The 20,596-nt window shown below is 38.2% G+C and overlaps 2 protein-coding genes across 5 annotated transcripts; one reads left to right on the top strand and one right to left on the bottom strand.

Moving 5' to 3' along the window:
• Nucleotides 1-510: 510 nt before the first annotated feature.
• tpte (transmembrane phosphatase with tensin homology) lies at nt 511-19,977 on the bottom strand. The gene is made up of 28 exons (XM_077505842.1): nt 19,847-19,977; nt 19,032-19,143; nt 18,239-18,627; nt 16,401-17,061; nt 14,934-15,095; nt 14,456-14,831; nt 13,913-14,369; nt 12,240-12,799; nt 9,069-9,186; nt 6,626-6,698; nt 6,334-6,415; nt 6,081-6,161; nt 5,875-5,922; nt 5,636-5,797; nt 5,363-5,482; nt 3,730-3,829; nt 3,588-3,651; nt 3,453-3,517; nt 3,284-3,344; nt 3,053-3,134; nt 1,725-1,813; nt 1,581-1,642; nt 1,435-1,515; nt 1,255-1,360; nt 1,074-1,171; nt 910-1,005; nt 739-809; nt 511-650 (listed from the first exon to the last, which is right to left on the bottom strand). Exons 2-28 carry the CDS (start codon nt 19,081-19,083, stop codon nt 548-550), a joined length of 4,419 nt encoding a protein of 1,472 aa, XP_077361968.1. The 5' UTR covers nt 19,084-19,143; nt 19,847-19,977; the 3' UTR covers nt 511-547.
• On the top strand, nt 6,564-11,983 carry fgl1b (fibrinogen like 1B). 4 transcript variants are annotated; one of them, XM_077505325.1, is made up of 10 exons: nt 6,564-6,833; nt 8,425-8,507; nt 8,576-8,656; nt 8,726-8,957; nt 9,022-9,181; nt 9,320-9,417; nt 10,457-10,545; nt 10,630-10,755; nt 10,825-10,889; nt 10,997-11,983. In XM_077505325.1, the coding sequence occupies exons 2-10, from the start codon at nt 8,502-8,504 to the stop codon at nt 11,175-11,177; spliced, it is 1,038 nt and encodes a 345-aa protein (XP_077361451.1). In that variant the 5' UTR covers nt 6,564-6,833; nt 8,425-8,501; the 3' UTR covers nt 11,178-11,983. The 4 variants fall into 4 exon arrangements, with proteins under 4 accessions (XP_077361451.1, XP_077361452.1, XP_077361450.1 ...); XM_077505326.1 differs by having other exon boundaries at nt 8,633-8,656; XM_077505324.1 differs by lacking the exon at nt 6,564-6,833 and having other exon boundaries at nt 8,375-8,507; nt 10,997-11,208; nt 11,740-11,983.
• Nucleotides 19,978-20,596: the final 619 nt, after the last annotated feature.

The raw sequence follows: 20,596 nt of genomic DNA on the forward strand, positions 1-20,596 counted from the left end.
CTACACAAAATATTGATGCTAGCTTAGTTAATAAAAACCCAAATTAACTAAGTGCAATTTCTGGAGAAATTGTGTGGGAATGCTGAATGCTTATGAAGTAAACTGAAAGATACATTTTGTGAAAACTACAAAGTTTTAATTGAAGTTAAAAGATAAATGAATACAAAGAACTGAGCTGGTAATGATAAGTTGCATGTATGGAAGTGGGCGTGGAAAGTGGGACTTTGAAAAAGTTCAATGTCAGTACCATTGAAATGAATGAGGGAAAAGTTATTTAACATCAAATTGTGTGAGTACTGTAAGTAATGTGAAATCAGACGATATATACCCCAGAAATTGTTTGAATTTTTGAAGCAAGTTGAAATTTGATCGGTGTAAATCAAGTATTTATGTGGAAGTTGTTTCTCGGCAAAAAAGTGAGAATAAAAATCCGAATAACGTGGGATACTTCCAGCATTCCCACAACTACTGGAAAAAGAAAAAAAAAGAGCTCCTTTGTATAGTTCATCATAATTGCTAAAGGTAATTTATTTTTACAATAACAATATTAGACATCCGAGAAAGACATGGTGATGCCAAAGTCCTCCTTGTACAAATCCCACATTTTGGATTTGTGAGGGTTGTCCAGTTCCTCTCTGGGTAAAAACAGCCTGCGGAGAAATCATCACACAACAGTGAGACACTTTTACAGTGAAAACAAATCAGAAATATGATTTTGAGAGGTGAGGATGTTCATACTTGTTATCTGATATGAAGGAGGTATTGAACCAGAAGTAGAAGGGGACATCTTCATATCCTTTCGGAATACCCTGAGGAAGAGGAGTTTGAAAAATGACTTCAAATATATTGTGATCATTAATATCGAATAAAGTATTGTTTACATGTGATTTCAACGTGTAAAACACTCACAGCGGTGGACTCAAACATGACCTTAATATCTCCTTGAACCTCGGGTCCATCCTGGAGGCTAATGATAGCTGCATTGGCGCCCACGTCGGGAAACACCTAAAACCAAAACGGCCGCAGGTGAGTCTCCAGGCCACTTTCGAGTGATCCCACTTCAGAGGACTTACGGTGCAGTTCTCCTGTGTGGCGCACACGCACTGAAAAACGACCTCTTTCCTGACGATGATCTTCACCTTCAAGTCGCTGCCGTTACCTCTGCCCACACCTGATGACGGGAACAATCACATCATTTGTACCTCTCAAAAGTCTTCATGATATTTGCGTACGTGCGGAATGTTGAAGTTGGACCTGCTATGGAGTGGATGCGGATACTCTTGATTCTGAGGGTCTTTGGAGGAGGAAGCTGTCTGTTGAATTTAGTTTTCATGGTCTCGTAATAGCCCACATACCTGCTCTGTAGTCAAGATAAAAAAAAATGTTTTTTTTTTGTTTTTTTAAATCGAAAAACCTGTGCGGGCATCTTCCAACCTGTGAGGGCGTCTCCACTCCTTGAAATTTGGAGCTTCGACTTTTATCCGTCCTCCTCTCACCAAAATAATCCAGACTGTCCTATTAGACAAAATAAAATAAAATGAAAATCTGTCACTGGATGAAGACATCAAAGTCCGCCTCACCTGTGCGCTCTCAAACTGGTCGCTATCAATAAGCCACGTGCACACCAGAGTGCCAGTACGACCTGATACAAACAGTCAAAATCAGCGTTTATGTACATGGCCACAAAATAAGAGATGGTTGCCTTGCAAAATAAAAGGAAGAACCTTTCCCTCCCTTGCAGTGAATAGCGATGACGTTCTGGGGATCAGCTGACATCCACTCCCTCACGCTAGCCGTGTATTTCAGCATGTCCCTGAAATATACAAATAATATTAAAAATACATCATCATTCGGTAGAGGCCGAACAATTTGATATCATTTCACCGTCCTTTTAACCCGTGCGAATTTTTGTGATTTATGTTAGTTTTATTCAGTGGTTTTAATGTAAAATTGGAAAGAATCTTGCTGAACAATGTGTGGCATTACTAAATGGTGTAAAGCCCCTCTTGGATTCAATGTTTATTATTATTTTTCTGATAAATGACTGTGGAAAAGGTCATTCTTGGTTTTTGTTTTTTTGCAATTATTGCAATCCTGGTCAAAATGAATGCATTGTTTAGGGTTCTCAAAAAAAAAGAAAAAAAGAAAAAGAAAAAAAAAAAAAAAAAAAATCCGTGTATATTTCTATCATGACTGGCTGCACATAAAAAGTCCACCATTTTGTTTTGAAGCATCTATTTTCATCCAAATAAGCACCAGTCAGAATGTGTGCCTATGACATATGTGGGCGGAGCATCTTAACATTAGATAATCATTTTATGGATATGTCATCAAAAAGTGGGTGGGACCAGCTTTATGTATCATTTTTCAACATTGACCTCCTGCATAAATTGCTGTTGTCAGGCAGAATAATCCTCACATCTCCAAAAATTAGGGCTGTGCAATTAATCGAAATTTAATTACAATTTCAATTATTATACTCCACAAAATTGGCATAATAGTAAACAAAAATTAAAAGATTATTACTACTAATTTTGAGTTGTTTAAATGTAAATATTTGCACCTTTTTTTATTTATTTTATAATTACTAATTTAATAAATCTTGTTTGGGCCAAAAGGATAATAATTATAGTGTTTCAAAGATATGTATTTGGCTTAATATATGTATTTTACATGTTTAAACATTTTTCTTTTGTACCAAAAAACTAATGATTGTCTTGTCATTTCAATTATAACCAAATTAATCGTGATTAATATTTCTTTCATAATCGAGCCCCCCAAAAAATCATAATAATAAAAAAAAAAAAAAGAGCATATTTTTTTAGCTATTATTATTGTATATTGTCAAAGACAACAAGCCATTTCAACTCTTTAGATTGGTCAATAATTCGTTAAAAAAAAAAAAAAAAAAATGTAGGAAACTAACCAATATGACGTGAAATGCAAAAAATATTAAATTGACCAAATTTGCAAGCGGACATTTCCGCGCAACAGTGATAATATGGTGCAATACTGCCATTTTGAATCATACTTTATCCAGTGAGGAACTCACTCTAAAGAAGGAACATTGTGGTCATCGATGAACACCCGTTCAACCCTGTAGTGGAAAAATTTGGGGTCGTACCCTTTCTCACCTACCAAAACAACAACAACAAAAAATTACATTTGATTCATAGTTGATTTTTTCTTTTCTTATAATTATACAAGTAGATTTAATACTGCATTTGCACGGACTTTATTATTAGAACCTTTATTTTGACTACAAGTAGCTCAGCTGACTTACTGCAAAGGTTGTAAACTCTGTAATGGCCGTCGTGTTTGGTGTCAAGGAACCGAGCCACCTCCTGGACGTAAACAAGACAAGCACAACGAGAATAATGGCAGATTTTATTAAAATGTGCGAAATACATGACATTATTTTCTGTTCTTTTGGCAATAATTGTGTAGTTTACCTTGATTGGGTTCCTGTAGAAGGACTGCTTCCCAGATGAAGGGAAAGACATGGCAATGACACGTTCTGGACAAGAAAAATCCCTTCAGAAAAAAAATGATGACAACATGCTACCGTCACGCTATGCCGTTTCTACCTGTGACATAGGTGAGGTCCAGGTCGAAGCCGTCCTTCTGGTAGCGCCGCTTGTTCTCAGACACCTGACAGAAAGGGACACAAGTTGATCTGTCAACGTCAATCTAGTACGATGTGTACACAGCGGCAGGCGCGAGTATTACCATCCTCCTCGTGACCTTCTCCAACTCTTTCTTTTGAGCTGCCAGCCTGAACAGCCTCACCAGGATGATAATTCTCAAGAAACGCAGAAAGGAAACCACCCTGGGGAGGAAGTGACAATAAAATGGCGTGATTAAGAAAATGAACAACACTGAAAGTTATTGCAAATGATGTCGTGATCTCACAAGTACTGACTTCAGTTCAAATATGCACATTAATTACAAAATAATCAGTCTTCAGACACTTTATTAAATTCACTCCCAGCCATTTTCACAGAAGGAATCGCATTCACTCCCGGCTGTTTTACTGGATTTTGACTGATTTTGCAAGGCCCACAGAATATTGTGTTATATTGCTAAAAAAAACATAAAAAAAAAATATTAGTCTTCTTTCACCAGGAAAAAAAAAAAAAAAAAAGTATATTTCAGTTTCTGTTTTGCAGCTATTAGCATTAGAATATAGCTAAGATCAATCAATTTTCACAAATCTATTTAGAATTGTGAGTAATTGAGCTTGTTTTCCAACATGGCCTTAGGTTGATCTCCTTTGCTCTGCTGCCACCTGCTGGCCGTTTAGGTAATAACTACCATTGCTGCAACCATTCTTTGCAGTTGAGAGGCTGCATCAAAGCCTTCTGTATGCTCCAGCATACAAATAAATAAAGCATACAAATAAAAAAATAAAATAAATAAAATAAAAAAACGTATAAATACGTAAAAAAAACAAAACAAACTAATTTATACGTTTTTGGGAGCAAATGAGTTAGGTACCCCCGCACAACACAGCCATGAGATCTAACACACTTTATAGCAGTGGTCTTAAACTTGTGGGCCCGGGGGCCATTTATGGACCCCTGGACTCTGGATAATATATTATATATTTTATATAATATTGACATTAAAGTTTAATGTTAGTGATGCCCCCACTGTTTGCCATGGGCATTTTGTGTGTGCGTGATTTTTTTTTTATCTTTCATGGGCTACCAACAGCTCAGGCTCTTTCAGCAAAAAAAAAATTCTGTAGTGACACCAAGTTGAAGCAAAAAGTTATTCAGCAGTCACGTAATAATGATGATGATGATGATAATAATAATAATGAATGGAAAAAGAAAAAATATTACATTTCTATGATCAAAGGGTAAATATGTTAAAGGCAAGTCAAACCCCCCAAAATTCTTGATGATGATGATAATAATAATAATCAGAAAGTGGCCATTTTGCCACTAGCTGTCAAGTGCAAATGACATCAATGTTGCTCAGGTAACAACCAATCATAACTCAGCTTCAGTAAACAGGTGAGCTTTGCCTGGTTGTTGCCTGGGCGCTGAGCAACTGTGATGTCATCTTCAGTTGACAGCAAGTGGCAAAATGGCCGCCCCCTGAGATGGATAAAAACGGTTGGATTTTCGCTGCTTAACGCATATTCCACAAATGTCATATTAATCAGAGGTCAAATAAAACATATTAAAAAGTTTAAGACTGACTTCCTCTTTAGTACCTCTCATGATTCAAAACATTTATATTGGGTCTCATGCAGGTGTACCTAATAAAGTGTCCGTTAAGTCTTGCTTGCGGAATTTTATTGGACCTTTCGAATCAATTCGGAAATACTTTACGGCCGCACTGTAGCGAGTACCTGGGAATGAGGCTGGCGCCGGACAGGTCAGTGAAGGTGTAGCTCATTGTGACCACCAACGTGACCACCACGACGCAAGCGTCAACGATGTTCAGCTTGGAGCCAAAGTAAACTTTAAACCTTAAACAAAGGCACACACAAAGAAATAAATAAATGTGATCATGTCACAATGTCCATTTAAAAACATTCCTTTCACAGGAGGTCATTTCACTTCCTCCTTCATTACTTCCTCTTTTACAGCCAATCACAGCACACTTTGGATTTTCTTCTTACCCTTCCACATAGACCCTGAGGAGAACATCAACCAGGAAGAAGAAGGAGATCACAAGGGACACGGTCTCCAGAGAATTGCCAACTTCTCTGCTCCTGGCTGGCAGGGAAATGTCCACGATGACCAGCACAATGTCAACAAGGATCAGTACCACTCCAAAAACACTTTGCGGGGGATAATATGGAAGGTTATGTTTCAAAATAAGACGATATTGTTGATAAAAATTCTGAAAGATACTGACCGGAAACCAAAAGACATAACAAAGGGGGCAATCTTCTTCCGGATATTGCTGGAAAATAAGAACAATACAAATATGGATCAGAATACTTAATGAATAAAGCTAGTAGCAGCGGATTGCATACAATTTCTTACATGCATGTTAAGTTCATTGATGACTAAATATCGGACTGTTCCTGAAAAATGAGGAGGAAAACAAAAAATACTCACTGGTACATAGTGTCTGGTTCCATTCCATCATCTCGCCCGTTGTCAATCTCCACTTTGGCATCATTCATCCTTGCTACACTTCTAAGTCATAAAACAACACAATTGATTGAAAAATAAGTGACGCATAAAACGGCTCAAACATTAAACCATGCAGTAAGAAAAAAAAAAAAAAAGCACACATGCACAGGTTAATCTTTCCCTAAAGGAAGTCATGTGTTTTGTCTATTTTTTATTTATTTTTTTCAATCCTCACCCATTCACACCCCAATCCGAACCCGGGTCGAAGTGGACCGTGGTCATGACTTTAAGAAAGTTGTGTTGTGGTCCTGAAGTTTCTAGACGAGACAAATAGCAGCGTGCAAAGATGTTTGCAAATAAACTCGCAAGGTGGAATTCGTGGGTGCAGAAAACCGCGCGCAATTAGCACAGCGAGGCTGTCAATGAGGTTAATTAGCAGGAAGAAAATGCGCACAAACCATGCAGAACGCGAGTGCAAGTCCCTCCGGTTCCTCTGTGGAAGAACGTTCAAGTGTCCCCTGGCTTACCGTTGGCAATGACATTCGGGAGAATCACCGGGAATTGGTCTTGTGACTCGTCGTGGAGTAAAAGGAAGACGGTTCAAAGGTTAAACGGATGCTTTGTGTTCTACTCATCCACTCCTCCTTTTTTTGTGCTAACGTAGCGGTTTTCTGTGTTTGGGACTTCCTGGATGTTTTTTTTTTTTTTTTTTCCTCGTCTCTCGCTGTTGCAAAAGTTAAGCCACCTCCTTTTCCTCCTCCTCTTTGCCACATCTGCTTTTCATTACTGCACAAAAGTACAAAAAAAAGAAAGAAATTGTTTTGAACATGGCAAGGATAGCAAATGCAAGGAACAAAATGTCTGTCCGATTTTAAAGCACGTTTGGATTCATTTTATTGGCAGAAACCTTTATGTTTTGTTTCGTTTTGTTTTGTTTATGTTTTATTAAGATGTGCCTTAAGTGGTTGGTTGATGATGAACGATGTATGCATGTATTCATGCATTCATTTAATTATTGGCAGCAGTTTTTTTTTTTCATTTTTAGTTTAGTTTGTATTATTTATTCACTTATTTTTATAAATAGGTGCAACAATAAATCGACAACTCATAAATTATTAGACTATTGACTTTTTTTGATAATCAATTAATAATTTAGAGATGTTGTTTAATTTTTAAATGTCCAAATCCTCGGAATTTTAGCTTCTCCGCAGTAAATATTCTCAGATTTCTGTAATTGTATTTCTCTGTATTTGTTTTACTCATAGGCAGTTGTATGTATGTATTTATCTACTATTCATTTGTTTACTACTTTGCAGAATAATGTATTTGATTATGTTTATTTATTTAATTGATTATTTATTTGTTTAATTATTGGTAAGTCTGACCAGTTAAGTTGATAATCTTATTTATTTATTTATTTATTTATTTGCTTACTATTTTATTTATTTATTGAAATGTTTGCTCATTATTCCATTGTTTAGAAATTGGCAGATTAATCTTATTTTCACTCATTATTATTATTATTATTATTATTATTATTATTATTATTAGGCTGGTGTGCCCAGTTGGTCAATAATGATATGAGTCCTTTATTTATTTATTCATTTATATATTTTCAGTTATGTTAATTAACTTTTTTTATTTTGGTGTGCCCAGTTGGTAGGTTGATAATTTTATTGATTTATTTAGTCTTTATATTATTGTTTATTTGGCAGATTATTCTTATTTTCGCTTATGTTTTTTTTTTTTTTATTGGCTGGTGTGCCCAGTTGGTAGGGCAATAATGGCATTTATTTATTTATTTATTTATTTATTTATTAGGTTTTTTTCGGGTAATATTTCTGCCTCACAGCTGCAACATTCCCGTGCAGGATTTGCAAGGTTAACCACACGACTCTAAACCAGGGGTCACCAACTCCAGTCCTCGAGGGCCCCTATCCTGCATCTTTAGATGTTTCCGTCCTCCAACACGCCTGATTCAAATGATAACGATCATTATCAGGATTCTGCAGAGCTTGCTGGTGAGCTGATCATTTGAAGCAGGTGTGCTAGACGAGGGAAACATCTAAAACGTGCAGAAGGGGCCCTTGAGGACCAGATTTGTTGACCCCTGTTCTAAATTGTCCATTAATGGTCTTTTAACAGTAACAATTTAGGAGTCATATAAAGATAAACATGTTAACTAAAAAAGAATGCAACTAGTATTCCTGGAATGAAAGGAATGACGTCAGCTACTCTTCCCGAAAGCTGGACTGTTTGATAGAGGGATGAAAAAAAAAGCGAAACTTGGGTTGGCAACGTCTTTCTTTTAATGTGGACCATGCAGAACCAACCCAACCCAGCTTGAAATAAATACTGACTGCAGAGCACACAGCCGGGAGACAACAAAAGGAAAGCTTCAAAATGCAGGTACATAATATATTTTTATTTAGCAAGTGATCAAATATGTGTAAGTGCAATGTTTTCAATCATTTTAGACTTGCAGGAATTCCTTCACAGTGTTGATGTTGTTTTTGCTGGTTTCCCCAACCGAGACTTCATCATTGAACCAGTTTTCGGTAGGTGCTCTATTTTATCTTACTATATCTTACCTGGATTTTCAGTCATTTTTGTGTTTACAATCAAAGGGATGCAGTCCAGATGTTGCAGCTCTCAAGCGCAGCATAAAACGACTGGAAAACAAACTCCTAATAGGAGCTTGGCAGGTGGAACACTTGCAGAGGCATAAATTCTTTCGCCCGATTTCACCTGCTCCAACTCTATCGGGCCCTAACAACGGCAGCATGACGTCGCAAAGTTCCAACACGACCCTGATGACGAGTCTGCCACCAGCAGGAAGCCTGATTGTCCACGACCGAGGTTTGCACCCACTCACAGAATTGATCCAGATATTCAAAATAATTCTCTTTTGTTATGATATTAGATTGTTCTGAGCTGTTCGACAGAATGAGACCACCCAGCGGGTTTTACCGCATCAGACCCAAAATCCACCAGGAGCCAGTTTTGGTCTACTGCGACATGGACGACGGTGGAGGGTGGACGGTGTTCCAGAGGAGGCGCAATGGAAAAGTTGACTTTGACAGGTGTTCTATTCATAAAGATGATATGAACTCATCTTGTTTATATTAACACATTCATTGCCATAGACGGCTTTAGACGTCAAAGATTTTTTTTTTTCTTGAACTGGCAGTGAATGAGTTAATGAGTGTGTCTCTTCATAGAGACTGGGTGGATTATAGAGATGGTTTTGGCGACTTCAAACTGTGGAATGACGAGTTTTGGTTGGGAAATGAGAACATCTATTCTCTACTTTCCAACGGTAAGCAATATCAAAATTGTTTATATATGGATACTGGTGCATCTTAATATGATTTGTATAGTAGGCTACAACAAATGTTCTATTTGGGGGTGTCAGGCCATTAAAATTTTGAATCGTAATTAATCACATGACGTCAATAGTTAATTCATAATTAATCACAAATTTTACATCTGTTGTAAATGTACAATAAAATGTAAACACTTGTTAACATAAAAATGGAAAAAATATTAAACTAATAGATTGATAATTGATTAGGGCTGCACAATATATTGAAAAAATATCGATATCGTGATATTGGCCCATGCAATATGCATATCGCAAATACATGCAATAAGTCTCATATGGAATTTTATGCTTTTATTTGAATTTGACCAGTCAGCCACTAACTAAAATGTACACCACTATCCAATAGTTGAACATTATCGATATGTAATTACAATTAATTCACTAAAAAAATATGAGTTTGCTTATTTTGCTGTATGAAAAATGTCATTCTTTCATTAGATCAGAAAAAATGTCATTTCCTTAGGTACATGTTAAATATCGCAATAATATCGATATTGCTATAATCAGCAACTATATCGCATATGGCTTATCAATTTTCCAATATCGTGCAGCCCTATCATTGATAACATTAATTTCACAATTCACAAAATTGAGTTAAAATTGTTTTGTGTTGAGGTCGTTTTTCCGCCACTAGATGGCATAATTGCATTTGTAAGACATTGGTGACAGCTCAGTGCATTTTTCTTTTTATATTAAGAGCAATCTAATCTTTAACATGACATAACTTTCTGCACATTTTTAAAATTGTAAAATACAACTTGACCCCGGTCTCCACAAATATATGCTTTATTATGAAATTTATTTACTGCTAAATTTTGACGTGGACGTGTCTGCTGCGTTGCAACTGGAATCGCGTGTTATAGAATTAGTGGCGTGAAAGGAACTTTACATTTTTGACACCCCTAATTCTATTATTTTAATTGAAAAGCAAAACTCATGTAGATTTATATTTTTTCCATACTTGTGTCCACAGGTAAAAATCTGGTGAAGATAGACTTAATGGACTGGGTGGGACAGAGAAGTCATGCCTACTATGAGAACTTCCGGATCACTAATGAAGCTGTATGCAACACAATTCTACTTGTACTCACTTGCAACTGTAATATTTTCATGTCATGCACTGTGAATGTCTTGATTTCAAAATAGGATCGCTACCGGCTACAGTACGGGTTGTACAGCGGGAAAGCTGGGGATGCTCTGGCAGGTGGACGGGGCATGGTGGAGCAGTGGTCCGCGGGCCTCGGTGGCATGCAGTTTAGCACTAGGGATCAGGTCAGTAGTATTAGTAGTACCAAGTATTGTTTTTCTCGTATAAAGGGTTAAATACGTTGTCATGAACAGGACAATGACCGCTACATTCAAGGCAGCTGTGCTCAGGAGAACAACGCGGGTTGGTGGTACAACAGGTGGGACTTGTGAAACTATACCGATATTGATCTTTGACACACATGGAGTAAGTCCTCCTCAACACTAGTTGGCGCTATGGTTAGTAATTTTCCCTTTCCGCCAACAGATGCCATGTTGCCAACCTGAATGGGAAGTTCTACCGCAAAGGGGAGTACAAGGGCCAGTTTGATAACGGCATCGTGTGGGGCACTTGGCGGGGCCTTTGGTACTCCCTCAGACACACCACCATGAAGGTCCGCCCTCTGCTTTTCTTGGACGCCATGGGCAGCGGTGGCGGGGAAGGTTAAATACACCAGCAACGTCAAACATGCCGTAAACGTTGGTGACGGACTACAGTTTTATTATTCTGATAGTTGGATATCACCATCTTTTATCATTACAACTAATCAATCAATACCACAAATGTATGTGATGTGACTCATAATAAAACAACAATTGTATTTTGACATCCATAAAAGGGGATTTGTGTGGAAGAGCAATGTTTAATTTTCTTGAAAACAGTGGCAAAAAAATATTTAAAAACTGTGGTTGACATACAAAGACGAAACACATCAAATGCAAAATAGGATAAATTTGTAAATTCATTGAAAATGTAAAATGATGTCAAATTATTAATCACAAAAAAAAAATAAAAAATCCTCTAAAACACTTCAACATTGTTCCTTGCCACCAAGATGCCACAAAATGGCGTTGCTGTGTGTTATGAGGTTTTTTTCCAGGTTCATACTGTGCCCCCCTTTAAAGGAATACTTGACTCATTTAGCAATTCCCAACAGTAAGAAGATAATATTTTGTCTATAATTAATGTGCTAACTTCTTTATTTTCCATGTCCAATTAAAATCTCATAGGCTCCAGCACCCCCACGACTCTTTTGAGGAAAATGGATGGAATTAATATCTTTAAAAACTAATTTTGTCGACTGAAGACGACATCATGAATGCTCAGGAAACAGGTAACGAGGCTAACGACCAATCATGGCTCGGTTTGTTAACGTCACTTAACCAAACCCAGAAAACAGGCGAGCCGTGATTGGTCATTGCCTGTTTCCTGAGCACTTGTGATGTCATTTTCAGTCGATATATTTTTTTTACTGATGAAAACGGCTAAATTAGTCAAGTATCCCTTGAACGATCAGCTTTTGAGCCTCATTTTCCCCTCTGTTTCTTTTTCATCTAAGAAAGCTGGGGCGCTGAAAGACGACCCACCAGGCTTCCCCTTCTGTTTCTTGGACGGGTGGTGACTGGCGGAATTGCTCTTTTAGGGATCAATAAATCTGAATCACAACATAGTTGATGCCAAAGTATTACTTTAGGTGAGTAAATAACAGACAATAGGTTAAAGCTCCAGCATCTGTTGCTCCGCCTCACTCAGGATATACGCAGAGCTTTCAGTGCCGACGTAGCATCCAGAACCAGGACGCGGGCGGCCATGTTCTCTCCTGTTTTCGGAAGGCGCCACGCTGAAGGTGGAGCTGCGCTGACGTCCTCTGACGCTGGAGCAGGACTGAGCCTCCTTTAGTTTCCGCGCCAGCATGTTCCTCTGGATAGGCGATGGACCGCGGCGGTTCCAGTTCTGCTCGGCCCGTTCCACACTCAGGTTGACGCCGTGCTGACAGGCAGGACTCGTGACCGGGCCGCCGATCCCCGAGATTCCCTGGTGAGCTCTGCTTCCCGCCTCGCTCTCACCAGCGCCGCTGTGGTCCACTGGTATCGGCGAGGTGCTGGTTCCCGTGTGTTTGACTTGATTAGCATGAGAGGGAATGGAATTCTGTATGGAGGGATTCCACTGGGGTCTAGATTGGGTCCACTTTGGGGTGTCGTGCTCTGGAATGGGGTAGGAGCTAAACGGGGACCTCTCTCGTCTCTCTTTGGTCCACGAGTTTCCTTCAGGAAGGGTCCGAGATCCCACCTGAACAGGACAAAAATTAATGTTTCGTAATCTTTACAGAGCCAGGCAACATATTTTATATTACACTACGGGTCAGCAAGCTTTACTGTAAAAAAAAAAAAAAAAAAGCCATTTTAGGCCAAATAAATCACAAAATATTTGAAGATTGTGATGGCGGAAACAGTGTTAATAGAGCTAATGACACCTTTTTCATATTTTCTTTTTCATGCCCTTTCATGACTTTTCTGCCTTTCTGTCAAATTTCTGACATTTTTTGGTAATTTTATGGACATATGGTAATTTTCTGCCTCTCTTCTTCTTTTGGACATTTTATAGCCATTTTTAATAAATATTTTTTCATTTTTTTGCTGTTAATTTTGTGACATATTTTGTAATTTTGTGGACATTTTATGGTAATGTGGATTTCTTTTATTTAATATTTAATAGTTAATTTTTTAAATGTTTTCATTTCTGCCTTTGTTTTTTTTAAATTTTATTTTATTTTTTAATATTTATTATTATTATTATTATTATTATTATTATTATAAATATATATATTTTTTGGCAATTCCAAAGATATTTTATGGTAATTTTCTGCTTTCTTTTGTTTTTGCATGCTTTATGATTACTTTTCCAACGTTTTCTTTACTACTTTTTTTTTTTTTTTTCCTCAATTTCATGGTCATTTTCTGCTTTTTCTCTTCTTTTTTTGGACATATTATGGTCACTTTTTGGACATTTTTAGGTAATTAAAAAAACAACAACTTAATCTCCCTTTTTCTGACAATTTAAATCATTGCACTCTGACAATTTTGGATTATTTAATCATTCACTTTGAATATAAATCATTACTTCATTGTATAATATTTATCTAAAAATAAATATGAAAAAAACATGTATTTTCTACTTTTTTTTTTTTTTTTTTAGAAATGCATGGGGAGACATAGAAAAGGGTTCCAGAGCTTCAGCTTGCAGAACCCTAAACATATGGTTCTGCATGTCACTACACATTGCTGACATAAAAAGATGAATACCGATACATTATAAATAATGAATAAATCATATTAGGACCCATTAATAAAACTGGATAATTCAACAGAACAGAAATGACCTGACTAAATCTGTGGACTTCACCTGAGTCATGCTCCTGTCTCGGTAGTGCCCCGCCGATGAAACCTGAGCTTTTGCCTCAGTAAAACTGGAGGTCCTGCGGAAATTCGGATTCTTCTGATACGCGTTTCTCGTCGGCCTCTCTGCGAGACCCGCGACGCCACTCCTCTCCACCATCTCCACCCAATCGGCAGTGCGGTCTCGCCACTTGGATCTCCCCCCGCTTGCATGTCCACACCCTTGGGGACCCAAGACGAGGTCTACTCGAGGACTCGGTCGGTCCGGCGTGATCCTGGAAGCCTGCGACGGCGGTTCGGAAAAGGAGGAGGCGGTGGGTGAGGGAATGTGGGGATTGGTTGGTGAAGCAGGGGTCTCTACTGAAGAATCGTGAACGGGGCTTGAGGAGACGTGGTAGAGCTGAGTTGCCTCTTTTAAGCCCTTCTTCTTCATTTCTTTTAACTGCTGCTGAGCTAAGCGGTACCTGTACGGGAGACATAACACATTTTACATTAAAATAACAGTTTCTTGTGTATGTGGTCAGTTTGAAGACCTGATTCATGTACATACCCAAAAATGGGAGGCAGGACCTTCTGGCCGGTGGGAGACAGCCTCTCTGGATCCTGCGAGAGCGGCGTCACCGTTGTCTGAGGAAGAGGCCCGTGGATCTGGGTCGAACCGACGCCCGCCAGGCTCAGCCTCTGAAGGCTGTTGCCGCAAATGGAGGCCTCGTCGGAGAGTTTGCGGCCGCCGGGGGAAGGCACGGAGCCTCTGCGGACGGAGCCGCACCGAGGGGCGCGGCAGAGCTTCCCCCACACGGTGATGACGACGGTGGCCAGGATGACGGCAAGGCAGAGGGAGATGCCGGCAATCACCACCATGTTGCCACCTCGAGGGCCAACTCCAGCCGGCACGGTAGGTAGAGATGGAGAAGGAGCTGGAAATGCTGGGGAAACAAAAGCAAACGTTACTTTCGATTTTCAAAACAAGTTTTGTATGTTTGGCAGGATTTTTATCTAATCAACATCAGGGTAAATGGCTGACTGACCTGCACAGTCTTCCAGGGAGCAGAGGGACTGTTTCTTCGCCATTCCAGTGCACTGCTTCCCTTGAACACCAGAGGGCGACAAACACTCCCGCACACGTTCCCTGACGCCATCGCCACAGCTCACACTGCACGCACTCCACTCTTTCCAGGGCCCCCAAGATTCTTCACGAAAAAGGATGAGCAAAATATACGGAATAACAGTGAAATATTTACATATGGTTTTAAATAGAATGAATTAGTATCTAATGAATAAGCACGTGTATTTAATCCTAATTGTAATTGATTAATGACACATTAAAGGAATTACTTGTGAAATAAATTGATCTGTGGGTTTCTTTTTCTACATGAAATGAATTGGTGTGACATTTTTTTTAAATTTAATTTCAATTAGAATTAATTGATACATCTCTCATTTGTGTATTTATTTCCATTTGTAGTTAATGGCACATTTCAAGGGATACTTGACTTATTTAGCCATTTTTGGCATATTTTGCCTATAATAAATTTGATATTTTCATTATTTTTCATGTACAATTAGTACCTTTAAAAACACATTTTGCAACTTGCTGTCGACTGCAAATGACATCACAAGGGCTCAGGTAACCAATCACAGCTCAGCTTGTGAATGTCACATGACCAAACCTAGAAAACAGGTGAGCTATGATTGGTTACCTGAGCCCTTGTGATGTCATTTTCTAATTGTACTTGGAAAAAAAATGAAAGTATCAAATTAATTACAGACAAAATATTAACTTTTTATTGCTATAATGGGCTAAATAAGTGAAGTATCACTTTAAGTAGATGCACCAGTGATGTATTTCTTTATGTAATCATTAAGTAATTAATTGAATAGAGAAATATTTACATTTTAACATGAAATGAATCTGTATGCTAATTAATTAATTACATTCTAAATACATTATTTCTAAAGTAAAATATTTACATTTTTGACACATTCAAGTAATTATTCAGTTGTGCCTTTAAGTATTCTTTAAATTGAACAGTAAAATATTTACATTTTGAAATAAAATGAATTGGAATTTGAATCAATTACATTTTTATGTATTTAATTCAAATGATAATTTATTAACAACTCATTTTCTTAAGGACTTCATGACCGATTAATTTTTTTATTTATTTTTGAACTTTTGGAACTTCATACCATGAAACAACTAATAATTAAAAAAAAAAAACTAAATAAAAGTGTATTGAATCACAATTTTAGTTAATTAATGACAATAAAATAATTAAATGATGGCGTACATTTATATTTAATTTAACACGGGACCGTGGATTAAATGAAATAACACAAGCATAAAGTCAATTGGTATTTGCTACATTATTAGTCATTTGAATTATCATACACGTTGAAATCATTAATAATAACACTTTCAGTCATCCATAAGAACAAAACTGAACAGAAATGTTACAAGAAAGTCATGTATGTCGTCACGCCACACTGCTCACCTTCGCTCCTGTACACCACCAGGCAGCTCTGAGCCGGACTAGGCGAGCGGCTGTAGTTAAACACAAATCGGAAGCAGTACTTACTCCTTCCCGGGTAAAAAACCGAGCAGTTGAATTCCGTCTCGTTCTCCCCCTGCGTGAGCCAGTTGAAAGCCAACGGGGGGGAGGACGGCTCCTCTTGCCCGAAACCCATCGCCGCCGTACCCCCTGCTCCCGCCCCAGAGGAGACGCCGACCCCTCTCCCAACAACGCCGTCCTTATACAGAAGCACTTTCCCGTCAATGTGAGCGCAAGGTGGCGTTACTAGCTTCACGCTCACAGTCCCTTCACAGCCACTCCTATAGATATTGCCGTTTTCCACTCGCAGCTTATAGGGGAAGATGCGAGACAGGTAGAGAGGACCGGAGCGCTTCACCTCCTGCGCTGAATGGGGAGAGCGGAGGGACACTTGTATGAAGTCTTTGTCGGTGAAAGGGAAGGCACACGGAAGCTTGATCATCTGGGAACGCAGAGGTCGGATTGGATGTTGCGTGCGGGCTTGCACCTTGTTGATGCCTTTTCGTCCGATCTGGTTGTACTCCATGTAGCTCACTTCGAGTAGCAGAGCGGGTTCGAGGATGCTGGAGCAAGGCTGGAAGTGTTCATTGGTGGATATTCCGATCTGGAGAGAAAAGGAATTTATCAACAAGGTGCATGTTGCTCACTTGATTGTCGGTAGAAAAGTGACATTATTGATGACCTATCTTTAGTGTCAACAAACCGGTAACATTTCGTTTTTGGAAATACTCTGAGGAAGTGAGACTACATACTTCAGCTTTAAAGCATTATAACTAGCACAACATTGATGCTAGCAACTAGGGCTGCACAATATTGGAAAAATATGCGATATAGTTGCTGAATATAGCGACATCGATATTATTACGATATTTAACACATACCTAGAAATGATATTTTTATTATCTAATGAAAGACTTCAATTTTTTTCATACGGCAAAATAACCAAACTCAATGTATTCTTAAAGGGATACTTTACTTAATTAGCCATTTTTGGCAGTCAAACATTAATATTTTACCTATAATAATATTGATATTTTCATTATTTTTCACATACTATTAGTACTTTTAAAAACACATTTTGCAACTTGCTGTCAACTGAAAATGACATCACAAGGGCTCAGGTAACCAATCACAGCTCAGCTTGTGAATGTCACATCACCAAACCTTGAAAACAGGTGAGCTGTGTTTGGTTACCTGAGCCCTTGAGATGTCATTTTCAGTCGACAGCAAGTTGCAAAATGTGTTTTTAAAGGTACCAATTGTATGTGAATAATAATGAAAGTAGCAAATTAATTATATACAAAATATTGACTTTTTATTGCTATAATGGGCTAAATAAGTAAAGTATCCCTTTAATTGATTGTAATTACCTCTTGATATGTCCAACTATTGGATGGTGGTGCACGTTTTAAGTACACTGTGTTCCAACTATGTTTTGCATTTGAATTATTAGGGTTGGAACACATTTGGAACTAGGGGCGTAGAAACCAAATAAAAAGAGAGGGTAAGGAGGGGATTATTATTTTTTCTCGTGGGGGGTGCTGGAGCCTATCTCAGCTGGCTCTGGGCAGTAGGCGGGGGACACCCTGTACTGGTTTGCCAGCCAATCACAGCTTATTGTATGTGTTTGCGATATGCATACTGCATAGGCCAATATCGCGATATTGATATTTTTTCGATATATTGATCGAAATAGATCTATAAATCTGAATAGACAGATTTATAAAATAAGCATCTTCCACCCTTTAAATTTATCGCATTCATCTCGAGGGGTTACTTGCCTGAAAAGCTCCCGAGTGGTTTCCAACCCTCTCAACCGCAATGTGAAACGTGGGCCACTGCACCTGCAGTTCTGAACTCCACCACCGCGCGCTACTCTCCGAACGCCCCGTCCCATTTGAGTGCGGCTCAACCGCCATGCCGGTCTGCCTCAGCAGGAAGCGGAAAGTTCCGGCGTACAGGAAACAGGAGCAGCTGAACTCCACCCTGCCGGCAGACTGGTTGTCGGGCAGAGTCCTGGTCAGCAGGGAGGCGTTGGTGTCCATGTCGATCAGAGAGAGGCTCAGGTGGCGGATGAGGCTGCTGTTGGTTTTGGTGCTGAAGTCCACGAATACGCTGGCGTTGCTAAGGGCGACGTGGAAGGAGGGCCAGATGTTGAGCCCTGCCAAAGCTTCACCGGGGAAATGATACGTCCATGAAAGGTGTTACAAGTTATTCTCGTAGTATTTATCGATTTGACTTAATTTTGTATCACATACCTGTACTTTATTCTGTAATACAACTTTACTATATGGTTCTTTTGACTGACTCAGGTCCTCAATTGAATAAAAGTAGGATATCACGACAGAGTAATACATGTTAAGAGCTACTGTACTCCTTTCAGAATTATTCAAGTAAAAAAAACATTTAAACAAGTTATAAGACAAGCACAAATATGATTTACCCCTTTTCGTAGATACACATTTTTAGGTGATATGGACAAATAGCTCTCATGATTCAATTGCATTATTGCACATTTAAAATTTAAATAAAAATGTAAAAAGTCACTGATGTATACAATGTGATCACGCATACCATATCCCATGATCCCAAGCAACAGAGAGAGCAGAGAGACAGCTTGTGGCATTCCGATTTCTCGTTTTTCAGTCTACACCTCATGGCCGCTTTCTTTTACCATCGCTGACCTCTAAAAATCACAAAACAACACACAACATTACACGTAACATAGTAGAAAATTGCTTGGGGGATGTCAAGGTGTAGCCTGAGTAACAGGAAGGAAGCAAACATCACTGTGGAGTTTTCCTCTTCCTCAATGAGAACAGAAACTTACAACACCAATTAACATTAAAAAAAACATGGAGAATCATTACGATAGATAGATAGATAGATAGATAGATAGATAGATAGATAGATAGATAGATAGATAGATAGATAGATAGATAATTTCACAATGTACCATAAAATAAATGTAAAATTTTTGTCCAGATTAAAAGCAAATGTTTGCTTCTGTGGAATTGTCGATTGTCCCAATATATTTTTTTTACATATTTGCCCTGCGGTTCCTATTGTCTTGTTTTATTAGTTTTTAAATGAAACCATATGCCTTTTTCTTTACAAACAACACCAATTTACCAAAACAAAAAAAATACTCGTTTGTGAACGTTGAATTTTTGCTTATGTTTAATCTTTATGCTTCAATCGTTCTCAAATTGACAATTTAAAAAAAACAACTTTGATACACAACAAGCACTCTCATTGAAACATACTCGAAGCAAATGGTCGTTAGTCGTAAAAATCATTTGAACAAAAATACCCACTTTCTAATTGTGTGTGCGCAAAACAATGCGTCATAAACATAACAAAATGTACATAAAAAATAAACTACTCACGCGTCCAGCCTCATTTCGGCAACATCAGTCTGCTTTTCCCACCTTGTTTTCGCTCCAATTAAGTAAGAATGATGTCCAAACTGCGCTGTTATTTATTTCAGCGTGTGGAGAAGTCGACAGTGGTCGTGTGCTGCTGTCGTGAGAGTGGCAGACAACACAGCTCACGTGCTCACCATTGTTTTACTTTTGTTTTAATGCTCGTTTCTTAATGCATCACCATACCTATCGTCAACTTCAGCATGTGGAAATGGTTTAGGAAATAAAATTTAAAAAAAATTCTGAGGTTCAAAATATCCATAATTGTCTTATCTTTTATTGAACAAAATTAATACGACATAAAAACTCTATATAAGGAGCTTGTCTAATAAGAGACAATGCCTGCACAAAAATGTTATACATCAGTGGTTCTAAAACTTTTTACACTATGCAAGAAGCCCCTAAAAAATGTCCTCACCAAGGACAAACATAACGACCAACATGCAGTAAAGTGTAATAGCTCAAAGTGTTCATCAAGCCAGTTTTATTCATTAAGTCTTCATTTATTATTGCAAACAAATGTGATATTATCCACAGTTTGAACATTCATATTGCACTGTGTGTTGTGTGTTTTGGGAGGCACTTAATGATTCAATCAACATGTATTGCACATTACTAAAACAACTAATTTTTACTTTAAAATGGAAACTAAACATGTACAGTAAACATTAACTGAATTCCGCATATAACAAGTTCAGATAGAAAGTGAATTAA

The sequence above is a fragment of the Festucalex cinctus genome, chromosome 18 (genome assembly GCF_051991245.1).
Source record: "Festucalex cinctus isolate MCC-2025b chromosome 18, RoL_Fcin_1.0, whole genome shotgun sequence".
Taxonomy (NCBI): domain Eukaryota; kingdom Metazoa; phylum Chordata; class Actinopteri; order Syngnathiformes; family Syngnathidae; genus Festucalex; species Festucalex cinctus.